Genomic DNA, 27681 nt, shown 5'->3' with positions numbered 1-27681 from the left:
TGTTACTGATGTAGGAAATTACTTAAATTTGATGAAACATTAGCTACAAACAGGACCCAGGGACTCCATTGAAAGTCCCTTCTAAGCCTATAGAAAAGGGTCATTTTGTCCATTTTAATAAGCAGCTGACACCCACTCCCTCCCCCCAAATCTGCCATCTAAATTCAAGCTATAGTTCTCACCCATGAAGTGTGTTATCAGTGTACAGAAATCAATTATGTATTTTAGATTACCAGTGAAGTCAGGAATGCTTACGAGTTCAAAGATCCTTAGGTCACAATGGATAAAATCACTACAGCAATGGAAATAAAGTACTGAGATCTTAGGTAAAAGGGCTTATCTTAGCTGCTTATAAGCAACTTAAGCTATTAAAGGAGCCATAGACAAAGACAAAAAACCCACCACTTGCAGAAATTTGGGCAGCACCTCAGTTCTCTTAACTACTGCATACAAGTTCTCATGCTAAAGCTCTTGCCACTTCCTAGAATACTGATACAGTTCCTGTTAAGTTGTCTGGGAAGAGATCACCATCCTCCTCTGGTAGGGCAAGAAATCTACAAATAGAACACATAAATAGTTGAGCGATCAGCTCGTAAGGCAGAAGGGGAGATTACACTTTAAAAGTAATGCAAATATGAACCTTAATCCTAGCCTTAAGATGGAGAATGAGTGTTTAGAGATCTAGGGAGCACTTTGTTATTTTAAGCTTACATATCCAAAAGAGATATTGCTCAACCAGCTGCAGGCTTAACACATCTTTCAACCAACCCATGCTAACTTTTAGTTCCGAGCTAACCCACTTACAGGTACAATCAAATCTACATGACGCTGGTTTTTTTAAATGAAAAAACATAAGCCATATAGAAAACAAGCGGTCAAGGCACCAAACTCTCTTTCCTGTCTCTCTCTCCTCGTGATGTTGTATTTTCTACTTTCTAAGCTATGCTAAAAAGACAACAGCTGACTAAAATACACAGCATTCTTCAGTTGACTGCTACTAGATTTTCTGGTGGCCTAATAGCCCAATCAAGTATTCCTCCATAATACTTGCACACTTTCCCCAATTCTAAAATAGATAAACTGAAAAAGCAAATTAGTTTGCATTTGAGATTAGAAGTATTTCAATTCTATCTAACTTCTGTCCACTCTCTGCTTACACCACCTGTATACAGCAATGGCTACAAATTAACACAAAGGTTCTCCAACAGAAAGGTGCACAAATTACACCTTTGATATTCTGAAAAAATTAACCATATTGACACAAGAGATTGCATGGTTACTTCTGTTAAGTTACCACATTTAGGGGAAAATTATGCAAATGACTTAGCTATACTTCAGAATAGTTAAATCAGAGACTTCTAGTTCTTATTAGTCAAATGCCAGATTTGAAGGAACTGTGGGGGAAAAAAAAAGGTGTACTTATATGTAATTTCTAAAATACACAACAGTGCACAGCATGTAAATATACTGAAAGCATGCTTTCATCAAAGGTACACTATGAAGGCTAAAGTGCTTATCTGTCCTGGTAGGTAGAGTCTGAATACACCAAAAGTCAGCAATGAGTCACTAAGATGCAACTACAAATTTTAAATAATTTAAATCATATTATCAATCAATATTTGATATGAAACCAATCTGGTAGTCAGCGTGGGGAAATACTTGAAATACTTAACTATAGACACTTTAAACAATAACATTTCTTAAGTGTTTTATTGCTACAAACTGGTACATCTTATCACAAAAAGCTACAAGGCATATTATAACACATACTCTATTATACAGAGTGCAATGCAGTCCCCAAAACAGCCACACTCAACAGCACAACTTTTGAAGTTACTCATTCTGTACTAAGAGGTAAATATAAGCTTATGCTATAGAGCATTTAATATATTTACCCCACAGACCTGCCTTTCTTTTCAACTGATTAGACCAAAAATTATTATATCCAACTTTCAATACACACATCAAAAAAATAGGATGCTTAAAAAAATATACAACACAATGTTTTAATCAGCTTTAACAGTCAGTTTGCTATAAAAAGCTCAACTAAAATAGTCTTAATTTCATTTTAAACAAAATCAGAAACACAGAGGAATTATATAAACAAGTTCTCCACGGAATGGAATGCATGCATACGGTGGGGAATCTTCAACAACTTCATTTGAGACTATTAAAGAGTCTTAGCCACTTTAGAGCAGAAATAAAAAGCTGTTTTGCCCCCCCCCAATACATTTTCATTTTGTTGCACTTAGTTATCTTCGGTGTGGTCTAAAGTGAAGTCAGTTTGTTCTTCAGTTTCTTCTTCCTCCTCTTCCTCCTCTTCTTCACCCTCAGCTGGCTCATCAGCTTTGTCCTCCTCTTCTGTCTGCTGCTCCTGAGCCTGATCATTAATTTCAAAAGGATTTTCACCCTGAAGCAAAAGATTGAAAAAACCAAACACTTTGATACTCATTTCAAACATAAAATAATACTCATCATTTCAGTGAATGAAAAGGGCAGCCACTAAGAAATGCTATGGTATTTTATACAGTTTTTTAATCTGTGGGGGGGTTTTTTGTTTTGTGGGGTTTTCTCCCCCCAAGAAAATCAAAACAGATTTAAAATTAACAACATCTCATTTTTATGCACACCGGAAACTGGGATCCCAATAAACTGTTTTAATGGAAGTAGAAATGGCATTGAGAAAGAGCCAAAGTATGCTACACACAAACGTCAACATTCAGCAAATTAAAATTACATAGTTAAGTTTCAACATGTTTTTATGAAGAACTACAGCTGCTTCCTTTTTCTCCCCAATTAAAACCAAATCTGAACACAAGAGCTTCCTCCTGCTTTTCTTTATTTACAATCTTTATTCACTCTGAATAATTCTATCGAAAAGGTAAACTCTTCAGTAAATGAAAAACAAATCTACAGCTAATTACACTGACTAGCCTGAAATTCATTTGGCTTTTTAAAAAGTAGATTCTCATAGGTAAGGGTCAAGTACATAGAAAGCTAGTATCATAACTTATCTGAGCCCTATGAAAACAAGAAAATCCCCCATCTCAGTTAAAACTCATGCCACTTTTAGATGATGATCCATTCTAACTGTCCAGCACTGTGAGGCTACAGAACACCAAGGAGCATTTCCCTGAAAAGGTAACAGTGTCCAACGTTCAGCTACCAAAAAAATCATTAGCTCAGTAAACCATTTCATGAAAAAAAATAATAAAAAAATAGAAAAGCAACTGCACAAACCAATTTGATTCCTACATCAACAGAAAGCATTGTGAAATAAAAAGACTGAGCATCCAAACCTTCATTCAATAAGGATTAGTGCAACTCCAAATTGTACTCATCTACTTTCCTTTTTGGACAGAAGTGTAAAACAACTCCTGACTGCAAAGCTTCTAGTGCCATTTTCCCTGGGTTCAGTCACATATTTTCAATCACATTTGGGTACATGAACAAGGATTTCCAGAGACAGACAGAAATAAGCTAATTACTGAGTTAAGAATACTCCACCTGGTTAGCTTCAAATACACGCTCATCAGTAGACATTATAGAGGGAAGACAGGTATATTAAGAGTTTCATACAGCCTAATAGAGAGCACTGTTTCCTAGCAAAAGAAAACAAAAGGCAGCCTTTCTCTGTAAATGGTCCTCAAGGATATCAGAAGCCCTTTTACAAGTTTGAAACAAAAGGAAAGATTAAAATCCTCTCACATCTAGGCTAGGCATAATGATGAATTGTAGCTAAAGAATGTACTTCTAAAAAGGGCTACTTCCACACTCCTTGAAACAACTTCTGACTGTCCCTGACTCTTGGGGACAAGCTACAGAAAATTGTAACACTTCATTCTTGTAGAGACAGTATGTCACTTCTGGCTAACCTAGCAGAACTGGATTCAGCACACTACTTCTGGCTGAACAGATCTCTATATAATAATAACAGAGCAAAACAAAAAAACCCGAACAAAAAAGAAGTTGCTTTCTCCAAATGTTTTCTCAGAGAAAAATGTACTTTTCAAGTTCTCAAACTAAGGAAAAAGTTACTGCCCTCAAGGGGAAGATCCTAACGACTGCACTCTTTTCCAGTGATGTAGCATCAGAGGCATCCAGCACAGCATGCAGAGCCAATTTTGATGCTAGTTGATTTTGACAGCCACACTGGTCCCATCTTCCCAGATAGTTTTAAAAAACAAAACAAAAAACCCCAGGAAACAAGAACACGGGCACATCATTGAACTGCTGCAGAAAGACTTTATGATGCCTAGAGAGTATAAAAACCACAAGCAGATAAGTAGTCTATTCCCAAGAGATGCATTCTTCGGGTTCCTTGTCTCTAGAATATTTAAGTTGGAGAGAAAGCTTAGGACTGTGAACTGGTATTTACGACTAAACCTTTGGGATTTAAATGTCCCCAGAAACCACTCTCCATATCTTTTTATAACAGGTCTCACAAACCTGACCCGAAAAGATACCAAAGTTTGCCTACCTAATGGGTAAGCTTTAGAATGCCTTCACTAATACACATGATCAAACAGCCCTGGGATATAGTGATAGAAAATGGCAACCTCTATGATGCTTCTCTTGAGCAACATCCAAGCAGCTTTTAGTCATAAACATCATTCTATCTAGGAAGTTTTAAATAGTCCAAAATTAGAGATAGTCATCACTTCAACAAGTGATAACATTTTGCCTGAGCAACAAGATGGGTCTTTTTTCCTCCTTATTATAAAGGGACTTGCTACAAGTTCATTAAAACTCCCAAGGTGGTTGTTTCAGAGCGGCCTGCAGGTGGGTTGTGGTGGATTTTCCCCCCTTCCCCTCTCTTTACAATATGGATGTAGGAGAATAAGGAGAAATGAAGAACTTTTAAAAAAACAAAACAAAACAACAACATACAAATAGCACAGTGGAAGCTTAAACAGGGGAAGGTAGGTCCTAAATACCAGCTGTGGTAAAAAGATGGAGGACTACTACTCTCAAAAGGGTATGGTTCTAGAAGGCAGTACTGGCCTCAACAAAAAAAGAACTTTCCCTAATTTGACTTTATTTGGGATATGCACCTCTTTAGGCCACACATTAAGAGAACAAACTTCCCAATATGCACAGAGAAGTCCATCAGTGTAATAGAAAAGAAAAAACCAAAAAATCTTTTTTGCTCACGTCAAAGTGTATCAGAAGGGATACATAAAAATCAGGAGTTGCTGGCCAGCAATTTTGTTCTTCTTTTGTCCAAGGCATTCGTGATGTCGACGACCTGCCTTTGCGACTTGGTACTAATCTATGCAACAGCCTCGCTGGTCTTCCCTGCTCCGAGTTTCCTCCTTCCACGCTGCATATGTGGGATAGACAACACTTTTCAAAAGTGTTTGGGGATTTTTTGTTTGTTTGGGGTTTTGAGGGTTTTTTTGGTTGGAGTGTGAGGATGGATGTTTCCCCAAGCCAGTTTGCCCTTCATCTTAAAACAAGCTATTTTCGGCTGTAACAAGGACTTCTGGAAGACTGCAGGCACCAAACAGGTGTCACATTCTCTGATTCATCACATGCTGTATATTACAACTGGACTCCTTCAGTCTGCAGTTTATTATACATTTGGATAAGGATGAGAGAGATTTATATAGCCAAAAGCCAGACACATCTCACTGAGCAGGTGCTTCTGAAAGTATATTAAGTCCAATTCACCCCAGGAAATACTAGTGCTAGGCATTCTAAAAGTGTCAGTGGTCTCCTCGTGGAGACAATCTTGCAAATTTTATCTTCCTCGGTTTTCCAACTGATGACCAGCAAATTTCCATTCCCTCTTTCACCAATCCCCCACTAGGGGGCTGTACGGGACAACGCACATACATACCAGGCCACAGGAATACTAGAAGAGATGGTGGGAAATACAGGCAGATATTCCAGGCTGTGGTATCTGGTCATTTACTACCTTTTCACTACCAGATATAGAACAGCTGTCAAACTGATGCACGCACCCAACCATACATAATTTTGTTGGACATGACTAATTTGACATTTTAAATCACAATTAACTTCTGTATTGGTTCATACCTTGTATTTTTTCAGACAAAGCAATGCTATGTTGCAGGAGTCTATTGTTTGGGCACAGGCAAAATTATAAACCAATTAAAAAGCAACTACCTGGAATTGTTAACAATGGTACTACAGAAAAAGTAGCTTCGCTGGCCCAGAAGAAAAAACCCCACATTTTGCTAAAATGAATTCACATGTTTCTCCAACCACCTATCTGCAACATCTGCCATGCCTTTTAAATTCTCTGATCATAACAACTACTGTTGTAAGCTTTCCTTTTTTTCTATGCTGCCATGAATCCTAGAAATTCTGTGGAATAAAAACTAGCTGAGTAGCGTGTGCACTGTACTTTAGTACAAAACCACATGCTGGAGCCTTTGCCTCTAAATGTAAAGACTGACATAAAGTGTTTTGTGCTTTACAGCTAGTATCACATACCGAGTTAGACACTGCTGATGCTTTCCTAAAGCGTGATTATTTTTTTTAATAAGAGTATCTAATTAAAAATTAATATACATATAAATGGTAAACCAAACCCCAAAGCTGGTAATTCTGAAGGTGGTAATTTTTTCTGCAAAGTTATCCAAGACAACGATCTGAGACTGACAAAATACATGAAACATATATTCAATCTGTGAGCTACATAGAAGGCAGGAACAGAACACAGAGCACTAAGGCTAAACAGCATCATGATGGAAGAAATAGCGGTATAGCAAACATTACAGATTACTTTTTTCCATTTGCATCTTACCTTCACATACAGCTCATATCGTGCCTTCACTATAGGATTATTCAAAATACTGGTGGCAGTAAGAACACTCTCCCTTTTTATTTGTTCTCTGTAGGCCTAGGAAACAAATTTTACAGTGAATTATCATCATACACCTATTACATTTATCACACAAATTTGAATTCATGGTCAGTTTCTGTAAGGAAAATAATGTATTGCAGCATGAAGTGCTCGTTCTTAGCATTTAAGTCCAAATCACATAATAAGCTCTATTAAGTTTGGTAGTGTTCATAGTTTGTTGCTTTAGCTTGATCAAGAGATATGTTCATGTCTTGCTTATATAATTAACTACAACCACACACCTGTCTACCACCACAGTTACCTGTTCTCATCTACAGATAACATGCATGTTATGCTGTGATGGAAAAGCATATTGTTGAAGATGTCCCTGCTCACTGCAGGGGAAATTGGTCTAGATGACTTTTAAAGGTCCCTTCCAACCCAAACCATTCTATGATATTCCATAATCACAGAAGCTCATATATAAATGAAACATTACTTTGACAATCTTGCTTACTGTGACAACTGATTTTTTTCCACTCGTGCTACTCTTTCAACCCTTCTACCAACCTTAGAAGTGTATCATTATAAATTGTAACAGGGACCAATACCATACCACTGATAATTCTAAACTGCTCTCGCTCTTCTTCACATTAAAAAAGACAAGAGCCAAGCAAAAAAAAAAGACACCAGGTTTGTTATCTTGCTGGAAACATGTGTATTGTGTTTTGCATTTACATAACAAAATCTTTCCAACACTTAAAAAAATTCCCATAAAATAAAAAACTCATTCCCAGTAACTTTCTCAGGACTTAGTACTGTCACCTTTTAAGCACATCAATGTTTCATTAACTGGGGTGCTTAAGTGCTTGCTACTTCATGAGACACTATGTTTACAAAGTGTAACAAGGACATTCTAACTTTCTAGAGAACATGTAATACCAACAAGAACTTAGACATCACTTGCACTGAGTACCATAACACTTCTGATTATGCTTGCCTTTTTTTATAAATAATATGTCATATCTTACTTGTTTTCCTTTTGTGTGATCAGGAGATTTTAAGTGCTGCTGAACAGAACTATGTAGTGCAGGAACATACACGCTGCAGGCACTGCAGTGAACAGTCTCAACTTTCATCATATGGTCATCAGCAGTAACCCCTGCCAAAGAAGATGCAACAAATCATTAACACAAAACGTGTTATTCTAGGGAAGTAGAAGAGGGGGCTGGTTGTTTTATACCAGAAAATTACAGCTCTCAGTTGTTAAACACGTCGAACTGAACCACAGGGGAATATTCACCCAAAATTCAGGCATCAAAATTAGGGTCTCTGAAGGCAATGTTGAAGGAGGAAGTTTTTCACTTGGATATTCCAACTCCTCCTCTCCACAGACTATATATGAGACCCACGCAATAATGTTTGCTGAGGTTATGATATATGAACACCTACCTGCCTAAATAGAGGGAAATAAAAATGATACAACAATCAAATTGAACTATTTAACGTACAAAAATGCCGTCTATTTAAAAATCAACAATACTTAATATCCTTAATAATAGACATTTTGATACAAGAAATAAAAGTAGTTTGGTTTACCCCTCAAAAGAACAACTAATTCATTTCCTTGCCTCTCACTGCCAGGAGGAAGCGCATGAATCCAATTCCTCTTGCAATTTTAAATATTAGTTTGCCAACAGAACATTCTGATCATAAAGGCAAACAAGTCCTCCAGTACTTCAGGAAAGTAAACAAAAAGAATTTGGGAGACTGTTAAGATGGTGGCTACATCCATTTTTAAGTAGCTTTTAGCATTTACATTTGAATTAAAGTAATATTCAAATACAATTATTGCCTAAAGTAAAGGTACTCAAAAGATGTCCCCTCTGGCTCTAACATATCTTTTGAAATCCCTCAAGCAAAGGATAAAGTGGAAGGATACAGCACAGTAAGGCAGGGACACACAAAATGCTCTAGAAAACTTGCCCGTAGGGCAGCCAAGGGGAAAGACATTCAGGCCAAGATGCATCTTGGGTAGACAAGAAAGTGTTCCTCCTCCTTTTGTCAGTGTCCCTCAAAATCACAGCAACTGTTCCACTTATAATATCCAGATCCTTGCCATCATATTTGACCATTATCACCTTACTGCTTTACTACACCCTCTCTTTCAAACTATCAACAGATACCTGTTGTCACTCCACACACACGATACTGAATCGGGCTGTGGCAAAGCCCACATAATTCTGTGTGTCAAGTACCTAGCACAATGTTATCTTACTTTCCGACACGGTACAGCAAACATAAATAAGGTTTGCTATCGCCCACTGTGCTTACATTCCACATTGTATCAGAACTGAAGCAAGGAATTCCAACCAGATACAGAAAAGGTGTGAAAGCTAGTAATTTTAATCCAAATATTATATCAAATTCGAAGAAGAATGAAAGTAGAGAAGGACAAAACACATTATTCACCTTCCATTATATCTTTTTCAGCAGCTTGAGCATTTTCTGTTTGGTTGCTTGTCTGTTGCTTACGCATAGCCGTCTTCTTGAATTTATTCACCATACACTCCTACAGAGAATCAGAAAAAAAAAAACCAACTGTGACACATTTGATGTAAAATTGTTTATATTTCAATAGGAACCTACACTTAAAATATTACTCAGAACAGCTCTGTTATAGCAATTAATTGCTGTTACTTCTTAAGGCACTATTTTAATTGTAACACTATTTTACAGACTCTGAATTTGCTTCAAACTTTTAGTAATATATGCTATACCAAAAGTCATTTGCAAAAGGAATGATAAATTAAGCATATATTGAAGATAAATTGTAAATTTTAACTACATTCTAATGTAAACATATTATACAGAACAAAACCCAATTGTCTTACATGAAGAAACTCCATCACTACTTTGTCAAATTTGGTTTGCTTCTGGATATGATCCAATGTTTCCTGGTGAGCTGCACTCTCCAGATGGGACTCAATTTCTTTTTCTTCAAATGTTCGAAATTTACAAAATGAGCAAGTAAATGCCATTCTATCAAGAGAAATAATTAAATAATATTACCATTAAAGAAACATTCTTCCCTCTCTCCTCAAAACTATGAGGACTTGACAAATCTAATCAGAAAAGAAATGGGAAAAGTGTTCTTTGAAGAAGCCTAAGTGAAAAATAAATTAAAAAAAAAATCCAGTATTTTACCATTATGAAGGGTAACTGCTATAAGAACCAAACACAAACCAGGCCAGTCTCAGAGTAATAAATTATCTATGCAAAAGATACTGCTGAAATCAGAAGCTAGCTATTTAAAAGCCAGACTATTCTGTGAGCGTATCTATCACAAGCTCTCTAGTTTTTGTCACCTTTTATAGTATTTATCACAGTCAAACCATTCCCTGATTTCCTATTTACAAATAGTCAAAAGAATTCATTTAAAGCTCATTTTCCATACAGAACTTATATAATCTTTATAAGGAAATACAGCCTCCTCAGCACAATGAGGAAAAGGCACTAATGTTATGATCACATACTGCGCTGACAGTTTTGTACAGTGCTGGCCATTAGCCCATTTCCCTGTGCAAGACTAGAAAAGTTACAGAACTATCGAGTTATTTTTGCTACAAAATAGCTCACCATACATATAAAAACAGAATAAAATCATCTTCTAACAGCTTAAGTCAGCATGAATATATATATATTTAACTGAACTATATACTTCAAAAGCAGTACCATTCCAAACTGCTTCTCAAGTGTGCACTGATGCCACTTGTGGGGGAGAAGGGTTATTTTCTGATACAGGAGAGGTCCAGTGAAACATCTGGTCTTCTAAGCTACAGGACTTGGGTGCTAGGTTTTGGTTTGAGTTTGTTTGGGTTAGTTTTTTTCACTTTGTTTTGGGGGTCATTTCTTTGTTGCATTTTATTTTCCTAAAATAAGTCCAAAGGGGCTTTCAGGAAAGAAGGATAAAGGGGGAGAAAAACACTGCACACAAGACAGAAGTTATAGCACAAACCTGTATCCATCACCATATTTTTCACTGTTTTTTTCCCTTCTACGCCTTTGCTTCTCTCTTCTGGCCTCAATTCGCCGCTTTTCTTCTTCTTCACTTTTAACTTCTCCTTTACCATCTTAACATACAGCAGAAGGATTTAAAATGTTACATTAAAAAACCCAAAACCACACATACACACATACACCAGTAAAAGTATCTGTCTTCCCTGGCTCCTCCACAAACACCTCAAAATGCCAAGACCCTACAGCAAAGTGGTTCAATGACTTAAATGCCATAGAAGTTTTGCTTTGTTTTCCTCCTCTAAAGACAACCAATTTAAACATTTACTTCTAACAATGAAAACTTAGTAAAACGGTTACAGTCACAAAAGTTAAAGCAAACCCTACCCTGTTGTGCAGTTGCTAAAGGCCTCTTCAAGTAAGTGACCAGGAAAGGGTACTGCGGGCACATTATTTAAAACTTTCCATGGGTTTAGAGCACCATTGCTACAATCCCCTTACATAAAAAGAAACCATCTAAAGCCATTCTCTTCTGCTGAGAAAGCAGATCCCAAAAACAAAAAGCAAAGGTTCTCAAAGGAGACAAGGCAGTGTTTCGTTAAAGGTACAGTCCCCAAACTGAACAACTTTTATTATTTTTCCCCACTAGACTTCACTTGATTTCACAGAAAAATGTTCCAAAGGTTTTCAGCTGAAGAAACAAACCAGTGGAGGAAGAGCCTGCTGCGGGGGGGTAGGGGAAATCACCACATAACAAAAAGCCAACCAAACCTTCAAAGAGCTTCATTAAATTATCACCCGACATATAAGTAAGACCACAAACAAATAAATGACTAGAAATTAGTTTTGCAACATTAAAGACTTCTAAGGACATTAACTTTATGCATAAGTGTTCTTGTGCTTGCCTTTCCTATGTCTGCTTTAGAAGTCTATAGACAAAGGGAAACAATTAGAATATTATTTGACAAGTAGTTTTAGAGCAGGAAAAAAACCATCACTTAAGTTTTCCCTTGCAGCTCAACCTTAGGAGAGAGGTTAGCCTCCATGAAACCTCCATCCATCCAAACAGCAACAGAAAGGAACACACAGCAGCATAACACAAAAAAACAAAACAAAAAACCAACCTTGTAAAAAACTCTGTTTTCAGTACTCAGTGACACTTGCAGAGCCACATTTCCACAAACTAACAGCTTACACTTCATTCCTGATTACCCCAAGGTTTTTAATTTTGTAGCGAAGTTTCAAAAATTACTCTGATCCAGAGAAGAGAAAAACTCCTATCCAAAAGATTTTCTTTCTTAATTCAATTTGAAAAGAAAAAACACACCCACCCACAGAGGCAATTCCCATTACTGATCTTAGGATTTAAATTTCATATAGTGCCTTACCACCAACCTTGGAAATGTGGAAAGGATCACTTGTTTTACTGCTGTAAAAAAAATCACCTAGTATAACATTCTGTGGAGTGTAATGGCCTGTATCTTACCCTTCAAGCTCATGAATTCAAGTGTCCATCCTGTTACAAGCTGGGGACTGGAAGCTGGAACCTACATATAAACTGGGACGCCCCAGTGGGGCTCCCACTTTCCTTCAGTGCACTTATGCAAGTTTTCAAAAATCAAAAAACCCACATAATTAAAGAAAAAACACAACAAAAAAATACTATTTCAAGAAAAGAAACTCCAATCAGTTGGCTGCAAATTTCCAGCACTCCTTACCATAAGATTAGACTACATACACAACAGGGCAGCACACAAGGGGACTGAAAATAGTTTCAGTCTTAACACTGGATTTCTTTGTGTATGTGTTTGAAATCACTACAGTTAATAGATACTTTAGCTGATTTTATGTAAACTAATAATTAACCTGTTTCATTAAGACTGCACATGAAATAGACCCCACATTCTTGAGAGCAGCTCTCCGAGTTAACCAAATCCACTTTTATAAAAGTGACTCACCTACGATTTAAGGGTGAGGTTGATCAGCTAGTGGGATAAATAATAGGATATGGGTGAGGAATTGGTGGGATAAACAACATTTAAGCAATGGAATGGCAGTAAGTGTAGAAGATCATTTACATTAATTTCACAAAATTAAAACAAGTCAAGCAACAACATACAGAAGCGATCAGAAAGCAGAGAGACAAGAAGCATATAAAGAACAAGTGATGGATGGATGTTACAATCATCTTGTCCATGGCCTAAATTTATAAACTCTTAAAAAAACCAACCCAAACAAGTCATGCTACTCAATAACTATTAAAGCTCATACATATAGGCTTACTAAATCTATCCACTCAAAGTCACACAAATACAATACTTTACCTGACAAAGCAAACTGACTTACCTCCAAAAGTCTGATATCCAAGATCATAAGCATCTCTTGTGAAGTCTTCATATATAACAACTGCACCACTTGTGTCCACTTCAATTTCCTAATAAAGTCAAATCCATAAATTTTGTAAGAAAAAACCCAATGCTATTGTGAATACAGAAAAAAAGTGCAAATTAATTTTTTTCCCAGTAATCTGTTACTTGCTATTTATCAAATATGACAATGGAAGAAAGCAAATCGAGTATCTACTTAGACTGTGTGTACAAACACTTCAAGCTATGCATTTCTCCTTAATGCTTTGAAGTCTTCATGAATTAGTTTCACAATCAAAATTCTCACTGTCTTCTACATAATTATTCTGACTTCCAATTAAGACTTTTAAATACTTAGTTGAGAATATGTTAATATCTCCACTCAAAAAGAAGGAAAACAACATTCCAGTCATTCAACATGGAACCAGAATATATATACATGCTTAGCTTACTAATCACATTCTTACATTTTGTTGCAACTGATCTTTCTGTAGGTGCAACTAATCTTTGTACCCTAACAGAGAACACCTGTTAACACTGAGGGGGGGGGGTTTATTTGCCCTCTCTCCTTGATGTGTCTTACATCTTATCCATTCTTCCTCATTGCTGTTTAGTAATCTCCCTGTCCCTTAATTTCTCAACCCATCCAAGCAGGTCATAGGTGTATGAATTCAAGCCGACTACCTATGACAACAGGAGTGGTATCCATATGACAGCTCTCTGTGCATTACAAGAATAGGTTAGGGTCTACAAATACACTTCAAAATTCATTTTCCAGGCAATCTGCACAAGCTACACCTTGCATTTGAAATTAGTAAGGATTTCAGACTGCCACAAAATATGACAGTTTTAGATAAAGTGAAGAAAAAAACAACACACTATATATTTTTTCTAAACCGAAGTGCTTAATTTTTATAAATCTAGCTTGATAATTATTCATCTTAAGGTATACTGTACAAACTTTTGAAAAAAATCACAAATATTTTCCAATTCTGGGAATCTTTACCTCTATAGTAGAATCCTGGAAAGACGTCTTCATGTCTATAAACATAAAGTGAAGAAATAAATAATGCAAAAGTGCTGTCACTGTCAATTCATTTTAAGGCAACAAGATATTTAGGAAAAAAAGTCCAGCTTGTTATGCAGCTGGGACAGTTTACATCTACATTTATCATCTTTTAGTAATAATACTAAATGTAAAACCAGTCATCCTTAGGAATATAAACTAAACAGTCTTCTAGAAGCAATCACCTATATCAAACTCCACAAAACATGTGGAAGTTTCTGCCAAGTCTGTGCATTTACCTCGCAAGCTCTGAGTTAAAGTTATTTTAAACATTTTTCTGGTGTGATGTGAAACCAAACTACATAAACACTGCAGATCCAAATTACTGAGGAAATTACAAGCACAAAACCCCAAAATTTGACTGCTGTACATGCCATTCATAATATTTAATCCTCAAGTCTACACTCCCTCAAAGCATGTAATTTATTCAAACCTCATTAGTGACTTTTTTCCCTCCAGCTTTACCTGCAATATCAGAATTATTGAAGTTGTAGAGTTGTAGCTTCTTTAGGGACACTAAATCAAGCACCACTAATACTTTGTAATGTATATATCCAGTTTATCTATCATATTTCCAGCTCTTCACTATGGAATTTCATTTACAAGAAGGAGCAATCTCTCTCTACCTTTCATAAATTATTCTAAAGTATTTTTCACTGTTATCTCTGTTTGCCTCCCTCTCCTCTTCACTCACACCTTATGTCTTTCAGCTGCACCGCAGTCAGTACACTACTTTTTATATTCATCAAAGTATAGGCTCAAGCAAGGGCACGTTTAATATTTGTCAGGCATTGTCACTTAAGGAAACTTGAGATCTGAAATTGTTTTCAGTAGTGAAAATTTGCCTCCAGGAAGTATCATTGTAAAGTCTAAATGAAAGTCTTCAGCAGTATATATTTAAACACATCAAAATATTCAATTTCATTCAGCAAATTATCTTTGCAGTAGAAAATTCAGAAAATCTGTTGTAGAATACTTCAAAGGTAGAAAATGAAGAATTACAAAACAGCACATACAACCTTCTTTCTGAATATTAAGACTAAATAACTCCCAATGAACTAAAAAAAATTATTAATTGTAACTTAAGAATTTCGGTACTTATTACTTACTAGGTGATTTTTTCTGGCTCAGCTTCAAAATGGGTTTTGTCATTTTGGGTTTCTTGATAAATGTCCCACCAGGTTTGTTATAGGGCTGTGGCATCATTTTTCTTTTTATTCCTCTTGCAGCAACTGCTGCAGGACTGGGTTTGTTATGATAGTCAACAACAATTCCAGGTCTGTGCATTCCTCCAAAGTCTCCCATATGCTGAAAATTTGTGAAATCAAGAGAAAGGTATTAGTATATGAAATCAATGGAAATAAAACAATTACTTGGTACAATAAAACTGCGAACTAAGTAAAATCTGCGTTCTAGAGCAAAATGCAGGGGAAATTTAAGTTCCCAGTTTGATGTTTTGATGTACAATGGCTTTGTGGGTGTTTGTCCAGTAGAATGAATACATATGTATAAACTGTGTTTCTGCTTATTCAGAACCATTGTCCAGACAATGAACACGTCTATCAGAGTTCATATCTCAGCCTAACATCTTGGCTCCTCTCTTCAGATTCTCTAGATGATAAATGACTTCTCCCTCTGTGAAAAAACAGAGCTAACCAGCCCAGTTTTCAACACTTTAGTCAGCAGTCATTAAAAAACAAAAAACAACAAAACCCCCCCCAAAAAACAACAAAAAACCCCAAACCACCACACAAAAAAGCAGATTCTTTATGCCAAACAATTAGTAGTGATTTGAAAACTGAGTAAAGAAGGTTGTCCTTCAGAATTTATAAGTTGGGCCTGGAGGGAGCAACAGAAAAACATGGCAGCAATAAGAATGAAAATTCAGTTGAAAGACTAAACCTTTCTATTATTTCTAAAATGCTGTACAGTCATTTGTGGATACTTGCTTATGAAAGTTACCTCTCTGAAGTCATGGAATAAATGAGTAATCTGAAGAGGGAGAATTTAGGTAGCTGTAGTATTTTCCAAAGCACTAACATACTTCTTAATATTAACTCAATTATTTGATTAATAAAGGGCAGAAGAGAGCCCACTGACTGGATGGGTGACTTGGATAAGCAGAAATAATTGTATTGCCATGAGAAGAGAATTAGTATTACACTATCAAAGTTAAAACAACATAAAAGTAACTTCAACACACTTTGTGAAAAGTATGACTTTTAAAAGCAGATTTTAAATGACAGACAAAATGTACCAGGACAGGCACTTTTCTTAATCAGAAGTCCATGCACTAGATCTCCATGTTAATTTATTTAGTTGACAGTTACAGAACTACCTAGCATGTACATTTACACTGTACACATCTGAATTTGACATGAAGTAGGCATTTGGATAATTTAAAGTACTTTTTTTTTTTCTTAAAACAGTCTATCTATTAAAGGTGCAATGCATTTTACATATGCTAAGTAGTTTAGCCTTTACATTCTCCTTTATTACATGAAAGACTAAAAAGATAAATTTCAAAATCAAAACAAAAAAAAAGAAATAAGGGTATCTGGCTGTAACTCTGTACAAAACTTTCAGATCTAAATGAGTTCTGAAAGGATGGCATCCAAGCTTAAGAACCCAACACTTTCAGCTTCACAAGCAGAGAAACATAAAGATTAGAACCTATTTCTCATACCATGCTACATGCTAGCTAGCAGCCATGTGCAAATCTGAGCTAAAATTTGAATATAGCAACTATAGTACTCAAGAATACTACAAAGTAGACTTCCTGAAACAAAATCACCGCACAATTAGGCATTTAAAAGACCCAGTAAAAAATAATCTTCCTCTATACTTCAAGCTACAAAGAAGTTGTATGGTTTAATATTAAAGAATTGCTTCCCAAAGAAATATGGCACACTTAAGAATTTTAAAAGATAAGTTACACCTAGAGGCACAGGCAGAAAAATGTTCACTGAACTCTTCATGCTTAAAAAAACAAACCATAATCAGAACTGGGATTTAAAAGCAAGATAAAGGGACACCATCAACTTAAAGTTAGTGCTTCTGTCAGGATTTTTCTTTGTATTCTCTTCTGTTGTATTTTTCTTCCCCTAGTTCATTTAACATCAAGCATTACTTCTCCAAACTGTGATCCACTACTTTTGTGTACAGTTAATCTTGCTGTCTCTTGGACATACAGTTTTTACATCCTATACTGGAAAGGAATCTACTGAAAAGGAGTGAGAACATAAGTCTTCAAAACAAAATTAAATAGAGGTAACAGGACTAGGCACACTATCTGGAAATTAATCTCAATTCTGCGAAAGGACCTGATTTCAAGTTGATGATGCCCCTTTAACCATGCTTTAATTTTGAACAAGAATCACTGTAACTGCTAACCACCCACCTTTGCCATTTCCTCCCCACCACCCTTTGAATACACAAGTCAAAGTAAGAAGTTTAAAAGACGACTTGATGTTTGATAAAGCACATATTAAAGAATTACCTAAACTTTTACCTTTACAGGAAACAAAAACTACTCTGGCATTCACAACCTGCGTTTTATTTTTTTACTTATACATTGCACCTTTAACCTACTCAAAACTTCAAAAGGCTTTGAATTAGACTTTTACAGTATTCAAGAATTTCCCCACCAGCAGCAAAGATGCTAGTGTTTACAAGGAAAAATGCAAGTCCTTTTAATCCCTTTTAGACCAAACCTATTACTTTTATCTTCACCTTTCAAACAAAAGGAGAGATTTAACAAACCTTATCAACTAGTCTTCTATTACTCATTACTTTCAACAGAAAGAGGGACAGGGTTCTACTTAAAGACAGCTTCAAGGGCGTAAACAACATTGTCAACCATAATAGTTTGCTTGGACAAAAACCCCACACTGTACCGAACAGTGCATTTGTTTTAAAGCAGTGGTCTTGAAAGGGTTTAAAAGAGTGTCTAGTGAAAAGAATCTGAAAAGATTCTGTACTTACTCCTCGGCCTCGGCCTCTGCCTGTTGATGGTCCTCCAAAAGCATCATAGTTTCTGCTTCCAAATCCACTTTCAGGATAAGCAGGCGTTCCTCTCCCCCGAGAGCCTACAGGTGCAGGCTTCATATGGGGTGAAGAAAAACTGCTGTAGGAAGAGTAACTCTCTCTTCCTCTGTCCTCCATAAACCCAGGCCTCAATTTTGAACGGGAGTAAGGTGCTTCCCAGCTAGACCCGCCCTGGTTTCTACCTCCGAAAGAGTCAAGGCTATTCCGGTAGGAGTTGTCAAATCGACCACCATAACTACCTCCGAAGCGGCTTTGTTCGGGTTCATTATAACCATAGCCAGATCTGTACAGATCTCGCCCACCCAGAGAAGACCCGGAGTCGTAAGACTCATAAGGTCCAAACCTGGAAAAGTTGCACAGTGAGGAGAAAAAAAAGTAAGCTTACTAATGTTATACATTTCAAAAGACAAGTTATCAGTTGACATTTATCAACTAAAATCAATTTATTACTATACTGGTCTGTACAGTTGTGTTATTGTTTGATCTTGATTAGGGCTGGGCAAATCACACTATGACCAGATAGAAAGCTATCTGAGCCATTTTTGCTACAAATAATTCTAAAGTTCAGTATGCCTGAACTTTGTTTACTTAAAATTTTCAGCAACATTTATTTACTAAAATATTATTAGAGCCCAGCCCTAGTCTCACGAAAATAATCACCTGCAGACATTCATAGGCTAGTCAAACTCTCCTCTCTTTAAAATCATGCCCTCATATTCTAACAGTTAAACAGCAGTTAAAAGGCAGCTTAGTTCTGAACTGAGGAAAAAAAGAAAAAAAATTTTTTTAGTGGTACAGTTGTGAGTCTTAAACACCCCACAGTTCTAATTTTAAAGGAAAAATACACGTGCTCTTCCATTCATATTTGTACTTTTTGGAAATGTTCTTCCCTGTAAAATTCAGTCTCCCAATCAGATTTCATGATCCATTTTTCACTTGCAGACCATAAAGTCTAGCAACTCAAGATTTTGAAAGTCTATCCCAATGCATGCACAGTGGACACAAAGACAGTCCTTGGAATTTCAGAGTAGAGTAACAAAGCTGAAATCTTTATTATTTACCAAGCATTTGCTTTGCCTTGAGGGTGGCGGGGGGGGGGGGGGGGGGGGGTGTGTCAGGCTAGAAATCATCAAGATTTGTAACCACTTGGAAGGGAAACACATTAGTGTCCCTGCAGGGTTATAACAGGGTGATTCAGCAGGAGTTGGGAAAGACAGCCCCTTGACTGATAAAATATAAACTAGAACAGACTGAAATTACTAACCATATCTATAGTAAACTGAATGCCTTCATTTTAAAATACATTAGTCTCAGAAGACCCAAAGCTACACAGAAAATGACACTATCTACAGAAAGAGCCCATGCACAATATTAACGTTACATGGCAAGAGACATTTCAGTGTTCAAGTAGTCATTCAACCTTAATCATATGCAGATTACTATATGGTAGGTACAGCTCATTCCTGAATCTCTGCTCAGACTTTTAAGTCAATCTTAATGGTCATCATTAAACAAATTATACTTAACTAAAATGTTTAACAGAACCGTGCAGCAAAATACAACACTTCTCCAGCCTCCCTACTTAGTACTGTCCTTGCCCAGTGGCACCACAGTGACTACAGACAAGAATCATACAGTAGTCTGGCTACAGCCAGACAAGAATTCAAGGGCGCACACAAGAAAACCATCAGATTATCTAAGTTTTCTTCACATTTTATTTCCTCCAAGATAGAATCACTACTCTGAAAAGCATACTTCTTTAATTACTATATTAAGACCTAAATCAAATCAGCTGCTCCCTACTGTTTTTATCTGAAAGAGCAACAGTGATAGTATCCTAACATTAAATACACAACTTTAAGACCACTGCATCAGAATTTTTATTTTTAGACCAATCCATCCTACAAAGCAGCCCAGAACATGCACACAGTTTTGAGTGTAATCAGTACCTGCCAATGAAATAATCTGGACATGACTTTCAGATTCAACACCAAGATCATTTGAGCACTGCACATTCAAACCAAAGAACAGATACCCTAAATGTTCCTTGAAAACGGAATGTTGATAGATTCAGTCTAAGGCACTAAACCAGTTAGGTCTAGTCTGCTATGTCAGAAATGGTGTATCAGGCCAATCAGCTACAAATTGCTAGCCATTACCGAGAAATAACTTTTTCCATTTTCATTCAAAGACGCGTTGTTTCACTGTCAAACTGTTCCACAAAAATGCTGATTATTACAAGAATCTAGCTCTTACAGTTTAGTATTTGCCAGTATTTATCGAACACGAAGACTCGGAACGAAAGTGTTCATACAAAATCGTAACAACATGCCTCAGGAACACTTAAGTTAGAAGACAGAATGATTTAAACTTAAATTGGGTTTGATCAATTCTTGGGACAACTGAAGGATTATTTTACCTGTTACCACCACCACCACCTCCTCCGCCTCCACCTCCATGACTCTCCATCCCATAGGATTGGTTAAGGTAAGAGTCCATGGATCGTGGGCCACCATAGCCTCCATGCCCATAATCACGGTCCATGTCTAAAAAAAGAGCACAAAAATGTTTATAAAGAAAGCAAGAAGTCTTATGAAGTAATCTAGCTTAAATTCTTAAAAAGTTTACTCTTTGCCACAGTGCTTACAAACAAAATACAAAACTGTCAGTTGCAAACCAATTTTGACACTGTGCTTAGGGAAGCCGTGTGTCTTTGTCATCATCTGAGTACCTCTTAACTGCAATCAAGTTCGTATTTTTTCCCAGTAGTGGATACCTCGGGATTATTGTTTCATCAGCTGGAATTCGGACGCAAATTAAATTAAGAGAATTAAATGGAGAAGGTCTGATGTAGAACATGTCAGAAGTTAGTGGAGAATTAACAATACTTCCCACCCTTTAATAACACACATAGCTCACAGACACCTGCCTTTTCTGTCCAACGCCACAAGAAACCTTCACTCACATTGACAGAGACTCTGGGTCAAGGCTACAAGCTGTCATGCTGCAGTGCAGACTGTATATCCAGCACAAACAAAAATCCACCCAAATTAGCACTGAGTTGCAGTTCACTAACTGCACTAAGATGTTGGTGTTTCACAGCTGAACTGATGTCACCTCATGACATCTTTATATCTTGTAATGAAGTCTAGCAAAAGAATCAAATTCCTCCTCAACACTGGAAGTCCTATGTAAAAGTTCTGGTTAAATAACCACTCAAATTTAAAGAACTAAAACAGTGCTGTAGATCTGGTAACAGGTATGATCCACTGTCTTCCTGTAGCATACACAATTTGCACTTCACTGACATTTCAGTGACCCAAACTGCTTTCCAGTACCAACAACACTAACTTTTGGATAACACAAAGAAAGCCTAGCAAGTTAAGCCTCACAGAAAAGGTAAGACAAAGAAGGAAAACACAGTGAGAATAAAAATATAACCACACAAAGACCTGTCCACTCTAACAAGAGAGAGCATCTTACACATTTCAAAATCTTCAAGTTTAAGCTATTGACTTTTCCAAAAGATAACAGGACAGTAAGCTCACTTGGAAGTCAGAAGAAATTTTCCTGTTTAAAGAAACATAGTAATTTTCTGTGCGTATCCGTTCATGAAAGTAACTGTAGCAATAAAAGTAAGTATATATACACTATTTCCTGTTTGTACCTGCTTCTTGTTAGCACAACACAGCCATTGTAATTTACTTTCTTACATCTGTCAAGAAGAATTCTGCAAATGGTATTGAGCTGACTGTATCACTTTTACAAAGATGTTCTTAGCACGCCTGCAAAGAGACTCCAATAAATTAAGATCTCCTGCTGATTTTTTTTCTAATGATCATAGGTAGTTTCCAAAAAATTAAACATTATATTTCTGAAACAAAAAAGCTTTTAACATGGAAGTCACACTGCACCTTTCCATATTCCAAACATACAATAAAGATTCTGCAGCAAAGCACAAAAAACCTTTCCAAAATACTCATTGTGTAGCACCACACAGCAGCAACTTAAACTGCAACAAGTTACTCTTTAAATAAATGGTTGAGCCTTGTGACAGAAATATGCAATATTCCTCTCTGATGTGACTGAATGATCTACCACCTAATCCAGTGGAATATCCTCAAGACTGTCTACATAAGTATGTAGGCCAGTAAGAGGAAGGTAGTCAATAAAATAAATTCAGCTTCACAGAAATTAAGGTTAGATGATCCCATGGTCAATTTCAGAGCCAAAGGTGTTTTTTTTGTTTGTTTTTGGGTTTTTTTTGTTGTTTTTTTTTAAATACAGCATAGCTAATCAAAAGACACTGACATTCTGAAAATTTAATATCTGACCTGAGAGTACCCAACAATTTATCTTAGTTTCACTTGCTCCCTATTATCTACAGACCCTGAGATGGCACACAAGTAATTAGATTAAGAGTTGAAGAGGTGAATCAAATCATTCAACAAGAAAGCACACAACATACCGTCAAGATCCCTACCACTGCAATCCAATTTTATTACAGCATAGTGAGTAGTGATCAGTGTTGTCTATATGCCAGAAGTTCAGTAGTGGGAAAAAACACAAAAACATTCAGATGCAAAAGAACTCTTCCAAAAAATGGTTTGAAGCATAGTGTTGAAATAAATTTTTTGTCTAAAATCTTTAGCATGAAAACAAATACTAAAACGTTCTTACAATCACAGGATAACTTCTGACATCCACTTTTGCTCAACACTCTCCTTACTCATCCACAGTTCACATTACCTAACATCAGCATTCTTGTAGAGCTATGCCAGTCCCTAAATCCTCACACCACTGCCTTTAGGATATCACCACCTCCTCCCTACAGCGAACAACTTACTCATCCTTTCCAGACTCACTGCACTGCATTTACCTACATTATAATACACTCACGTTTGAAAAGTTTTAACGGGATACAAAAGGTACAAAGAAGAGAAGAGGGATGATAATTTCTATGATTTTCTACTACAAGAAACTGTAGGTAGCAAATGAAACTTGAAAATAACAAGCTAAAAATTACTTGGATTCTTTTTCACAAAACAGATGCTTAAGCCCTGGAACTGCTCTGTCACAACAGGTTACTAAAAATTTACACGGATTCAAAAAAGACATTGGATAAATCCACTGACAAGAAATTCAAAGGATGTCTAACACAAAAACTATGTCTCTGGTTCAGAAAGTCCCCAAGCTGCAAACCAGCAAAGACACATAAACATACCAAAGGAGTACTTGTACTATGCCTTCCACATCCCCAAACAGACAGTGACATACAGGATATTGGTGAGGCAGAAGAGACACATCTTTGACCTGACCTAATGAAAGCAATCCTATGATCTCCTTCCAACTATTTCATTAACTGTTCCAGATTGCTGAGCAGTTAACTCAGCATTCCAACCACTGGCCTCCTGGTTCAGTCATTTTGTGAGCTGCAGCCTTTGCTGAAGGGTTATAGATTTTACACATCATGCCCAGAGCTGGACAAAAATACTTGCACTTAATTCAAATGCAGAATTTCTTCAGGCACTAAAGTTTGTTCTCCAGATAGGCTTTATTATTAAATTTTTGCATGTAGTAGCTGAATAAGAATCACTTGCATAGCTTTAATTGCTACAGTCTGAAGGCAAACAACTTATTAGTTGACAAACCTCACAACCACAGACATAAAAATCCATTCGCACTGGTCTCTTTCACACTTTTGATTCTTCTTCTACAAACTAAAGCAAGATAGATGAACATGAAACATTAAAAGAAAAAGCTGTATTTGCACAGAACAATTTCCTCTGTCTGTAGCCTGCTCCCCATTCACTGTTATGTTAGCTCTGGCTGTCACCATCAGTGGAGATACACAGAAGTTGCCTGTCTGTGCAAACTATTCAGACTAAATGTGAAATTGTTTCACATGCTAAGAGAACATGTGCTTAAGCTCTAGAAAAAGCCACCAGGAATTGTATTGCAGTGTCTCAAACTGACAATTCAAAAGTGTAGTACTTCATTTAAGTTTAAATAGTAGCTTTATCAAAGAAACCTTTGAAGAAATATTATATCTATCTATGAATACTACAGAGTGAAAAAGAGAAGGAAAAAAATAAGAAGCGGTTCATATTTGCTCCTAGTGTTTAAAAATGAAAGAGTAAATCTCTGAGCAGACGAAGGCACTGACAAAGTATCTGAAACAATGAGTTTGTTGAAGGAATAACTTGGGTTTGGTATCTGCAGCCTCTTGCATAAATACGGTGCGGATGAATGGGCTGTTGAACTAAAGTACAGAAATAGAATCGCAAAGAATGATCTCACTTTTCATTTCTAGATCATACTTAAAGTCTACTAGGGTAGGGAAGAGGGGAGAAGAGTTATGTCAAAGGGGGGAAAAAATGTATTACTTCTAAAATAAAAAAGAATAGGACATTAAAAGATAAGTTCAATTTACAAATTAAAATGTTAATGTATATGTATTCCATCAGATTAAAAAAAGCCGTATCTGGTGGAGAGATCGTTTAAAATAGCTCCAAAATAAATTTCAATAGCCAGCAAAGAAAAAACAAATTTTCCTTAGGAAAAGAACTAGCAAGTTAAACATATAGTAGGTAAGACTCAGAATCCCGTGGTACAAAGGACTCCATTAAAAAAAAGCTTAAGGTTAGAGAACATTGAAATCGTATTCACAGCACAAAGAAACAAAATAATTTTCAATAGTGTTCTACATGTGAAGCATATGAAAAGGCTAGGAAGATGAGAAAGGAAAAAGATCTTGCAGCAATAAATAATAAATGAGAAAAAAAAAAACTTCAGTAAAATAAAAATAATGTTTAAGCAATAAAAAAAACCCAGAAGTGCCATCTTGAAACAAGCTACATTTCCCTATATTTTAAATTCATAATCCACAATGACTACAACAAGCTTAAGGATCCATTGTGCAATAAAGAGCAACATCTTTTTCCAGGCACATTACATTTTTCATAACACCATGCTGCATTAAGATCACAACCTCATCAATAGATACAGAAGTTTTATCACATCGTTGAGTCCTATGCAAAACAAAGAACTAATCCAACAATGTAGATGAATTTTAGAATAGCAGCAAAAGCCATTTCCACTTCCAGATTAAAAAGGCAATAGTTACAGTAATCAAAATAGTTACATGAATACTTAATAATATTAACACAGTTTATTCTACAGGCCATGTCATCTCCATCTCAAACCAAGTCATCAGCACGGGACAATGGCAGAGTAACAGTGGTCATCAGCCATCCAATGAAAAGTGCTTCACACTGGCTAAAAGTTTCCCACAGAAACAACCTTGCCAAGAACTGAAATGAAAACCAGGCAGAGATGAAAACTCTCAACATCCATCCTATATTGCCATCTACTGGACCCCTACAAAATAGCCTTTAGACCACCTTCATGAACGCCTTACTAATGTACATACAATGCATAAACGTTAATGTTAAATGTTTCAAGCTACACACATCATAATTAAACTTGTTTAATGATTATGAATAATAGCTTAATTATCACAGTGAAAATTATTATTACAGAGGTACATGAAAGGAACAATCTAACTGTACAACATATATTTGATTGGCTACTGCCCATAGGATGAGCCTGAATTCACTTTAATACGACTGTTGTCAGATCTCAGTAAAGCAGGTTCTAGTTAATGGCCACAGTGAATATTCTAACAAGATACTTAAACTTCCACTTAAGAAAAACCTTTTCTACCAAAAAATCTAAAGGACATCTAATTAAGAATCAATACAGAAGATTAAAAAACAGGACCATAGCTTTAATTTAGTTATTTTACTATCAAGAAAGACAAACACAAAATAATATCATTGGCAAAAAAGTTAAGACTCAAGGAATGTATCATAAAAAAAAAAATCATACTGCAATCAAAGATGCATCTGTAATCCAATGTGTCATTTCTGTATAACGGCCAGCAAGAGTATCAAGAGATCCGACAGCAAATACTTATTTTATAACATCTGTAAATGAAGCTTGGGTACAGTTTATGGTAAAGCTTTTATATTAAGAGCCTTTTAGTACTTGCCTGCATACTGGCAAGAGATGACAAATCATTTCTTGAGTCTTATTAAACTCACAGCCTTAATCATCTTACAAAAATACGTGCATTTCTTTTTGTTATATGTACGTAGTAGTGTAAAAACAAGAGTTAGCTTTTGTACTAACACATTTACTTTATATGCTTCTGTATTCCTTCCCAAACTATTAAACTTAAAAAAAAAAAACAACCACAAGCAGTTCCAGGTTCTGTTTTTTCCACATCTGTATAAAAGGGGGAAACATCCTCTTTCTTTTCAACAGAAGTAGTAAGAACAAAATACAGTAGTCCATAAGAAAACAAAATACTGATTTATGCAAAAAGCATCATCATAAGAAAAAGTCTGTATTCCCCCCCCCATCCCCACTCCTTGATCTCACAATTTTGATTTGGAACGTGCAGGAGTTCATGTTGACATGCCCAAGATGAAAATCAAGTCTCACTCCCAGCCAGTTATAACTCCTCCAGAAAACCATGTTATGTACTTTTAATAACCCGTTTGTTTTTTGTTTTTGTCAACACTGACCGTTCAGCCCCAACGCTTTTTACAGGTTAGACGTATTTATAGCTCATACCTGAGACTGACCCACTGGGCATGTTCACACCACAATGCATGGGGGTATCTGGGAATCTCCAATCTCTGTCTTCAGCTGGAGAGGATGGGTCAGTGAGAATGACTTAGTGCTTAGCAAGAGCCGGAGGGGAGAGACAGGGAGCCGCAACAAGAGGCGGCTCTCTCTCCTGTCGGATCTCCAGTCTCCTGACACGACCCCCTCACGGAGCTCGCCCCGAGCTCCCCCCGTCTCTGCCCGCGCCGCCCCCGCCCGCCGCCTCCCCCTCGCCCCCCGCTCGCCCCGCGCCCCAGGGCGCCTCGCCCCGCGGAGGGCCGCCCCCGCCCGCACCGCCCGCCCGCCCGCGCCGCCCCCCGGGAGGGCCCTCCTCCCGCGCAGCCCTCCCGCCGCCGGCCGCCGCCGCAGCTCCCCCGACCCGGGAGGGGCGGCGAGGAGGAGGACGAGGAGGTGAATGAGGGGGACTCCGTCCTGCGCGGAACAAAGCTGCTGCCGCTGCCATTTTGGGACGCGGCCGGGCCCCGCGGCGGCAGCGGTGGCGGCGGCCGGGCCCTGCCCTTGCTCTGGGGGTGCGCCCTCACCTTCCCCGTAGTCCATGACGACGACGACGGCGGGCCCTGCTCCCGTGGACGGCTGACGGCCGCGGCAGCGCAGCAGCGGCTCCGGCTTCTCTCAATGGCGCCTTCCACTACAACGAGGCAAGGCGGGACCTGTGCGCGGCCGCGCGGCCACGGCGG

The 27681-nt window shown here is 37.2% G+C and overlaps 1 protein-coding gene across 2 annotated transcripts; it reads right to left on the bottom strand.

Annotated features, from left to right (window-relative positions):
- Positions 1-1691: 1691 nt before the first annotated feature.
- On the bottom strand, positions 1692-27681 carry ZNF326 (zinc finger protein 326). 2 transcript variants are annotated; one of them, XM_075759883.1, is made up of 13 exons: positions 27526-27681; positions 26951-27025; positions 20730-20856; positions 18248-18653; positions 15373-15571; positions 14204-14238; positions 13178-13265; positions 10833-10947; positions 9709-9856; positions 9287-9386; positions 7846-7976; positions 6776-6871; positions 1692-2410 (listed from the first exon to the last, which is right to left on the bottom strand). In XM_075759883.1, the coding sequence occupies exons 1-13, from the start codon at positions 27539-27541 to the stop codon at positions 2249-2251; spliced, it is 1698 nt and encodes a 565-aa protein (XP_075615998.1). In that variant the 5' UTR covers positions 27542-27681; the 3' UTR covers positions 1692-2248. The 2 variants fall into 2 exon arrangements, with proteins under 2 accessions (XP_075615998.1, XP_075616000.1); XM_075759885.1 differs by lacking the exon at positions 26951-27025 and having other exon boundaries at positions 27526-27679.

The sequence above is a fragment of the Balearica regulorum genome, chromosome 8 (assembly GCF_011004875.1).
Source record: "Balearica regulorum gibbericeps isolate bBalReg1 chromosome 8, bBalReg1.pri, whole genome shotgun sequence".
Classification (NCBI taxonomy): Eukaryota; Metazoa; Chordata; class Aves; order Gruiformes; family Gruidae; genus Balearica; species Balearica regulorum.
Note: the sequence above shows the minus strand (reverse complement) of the source record. Positions and strands in the feature narration are given on the sequence as shown.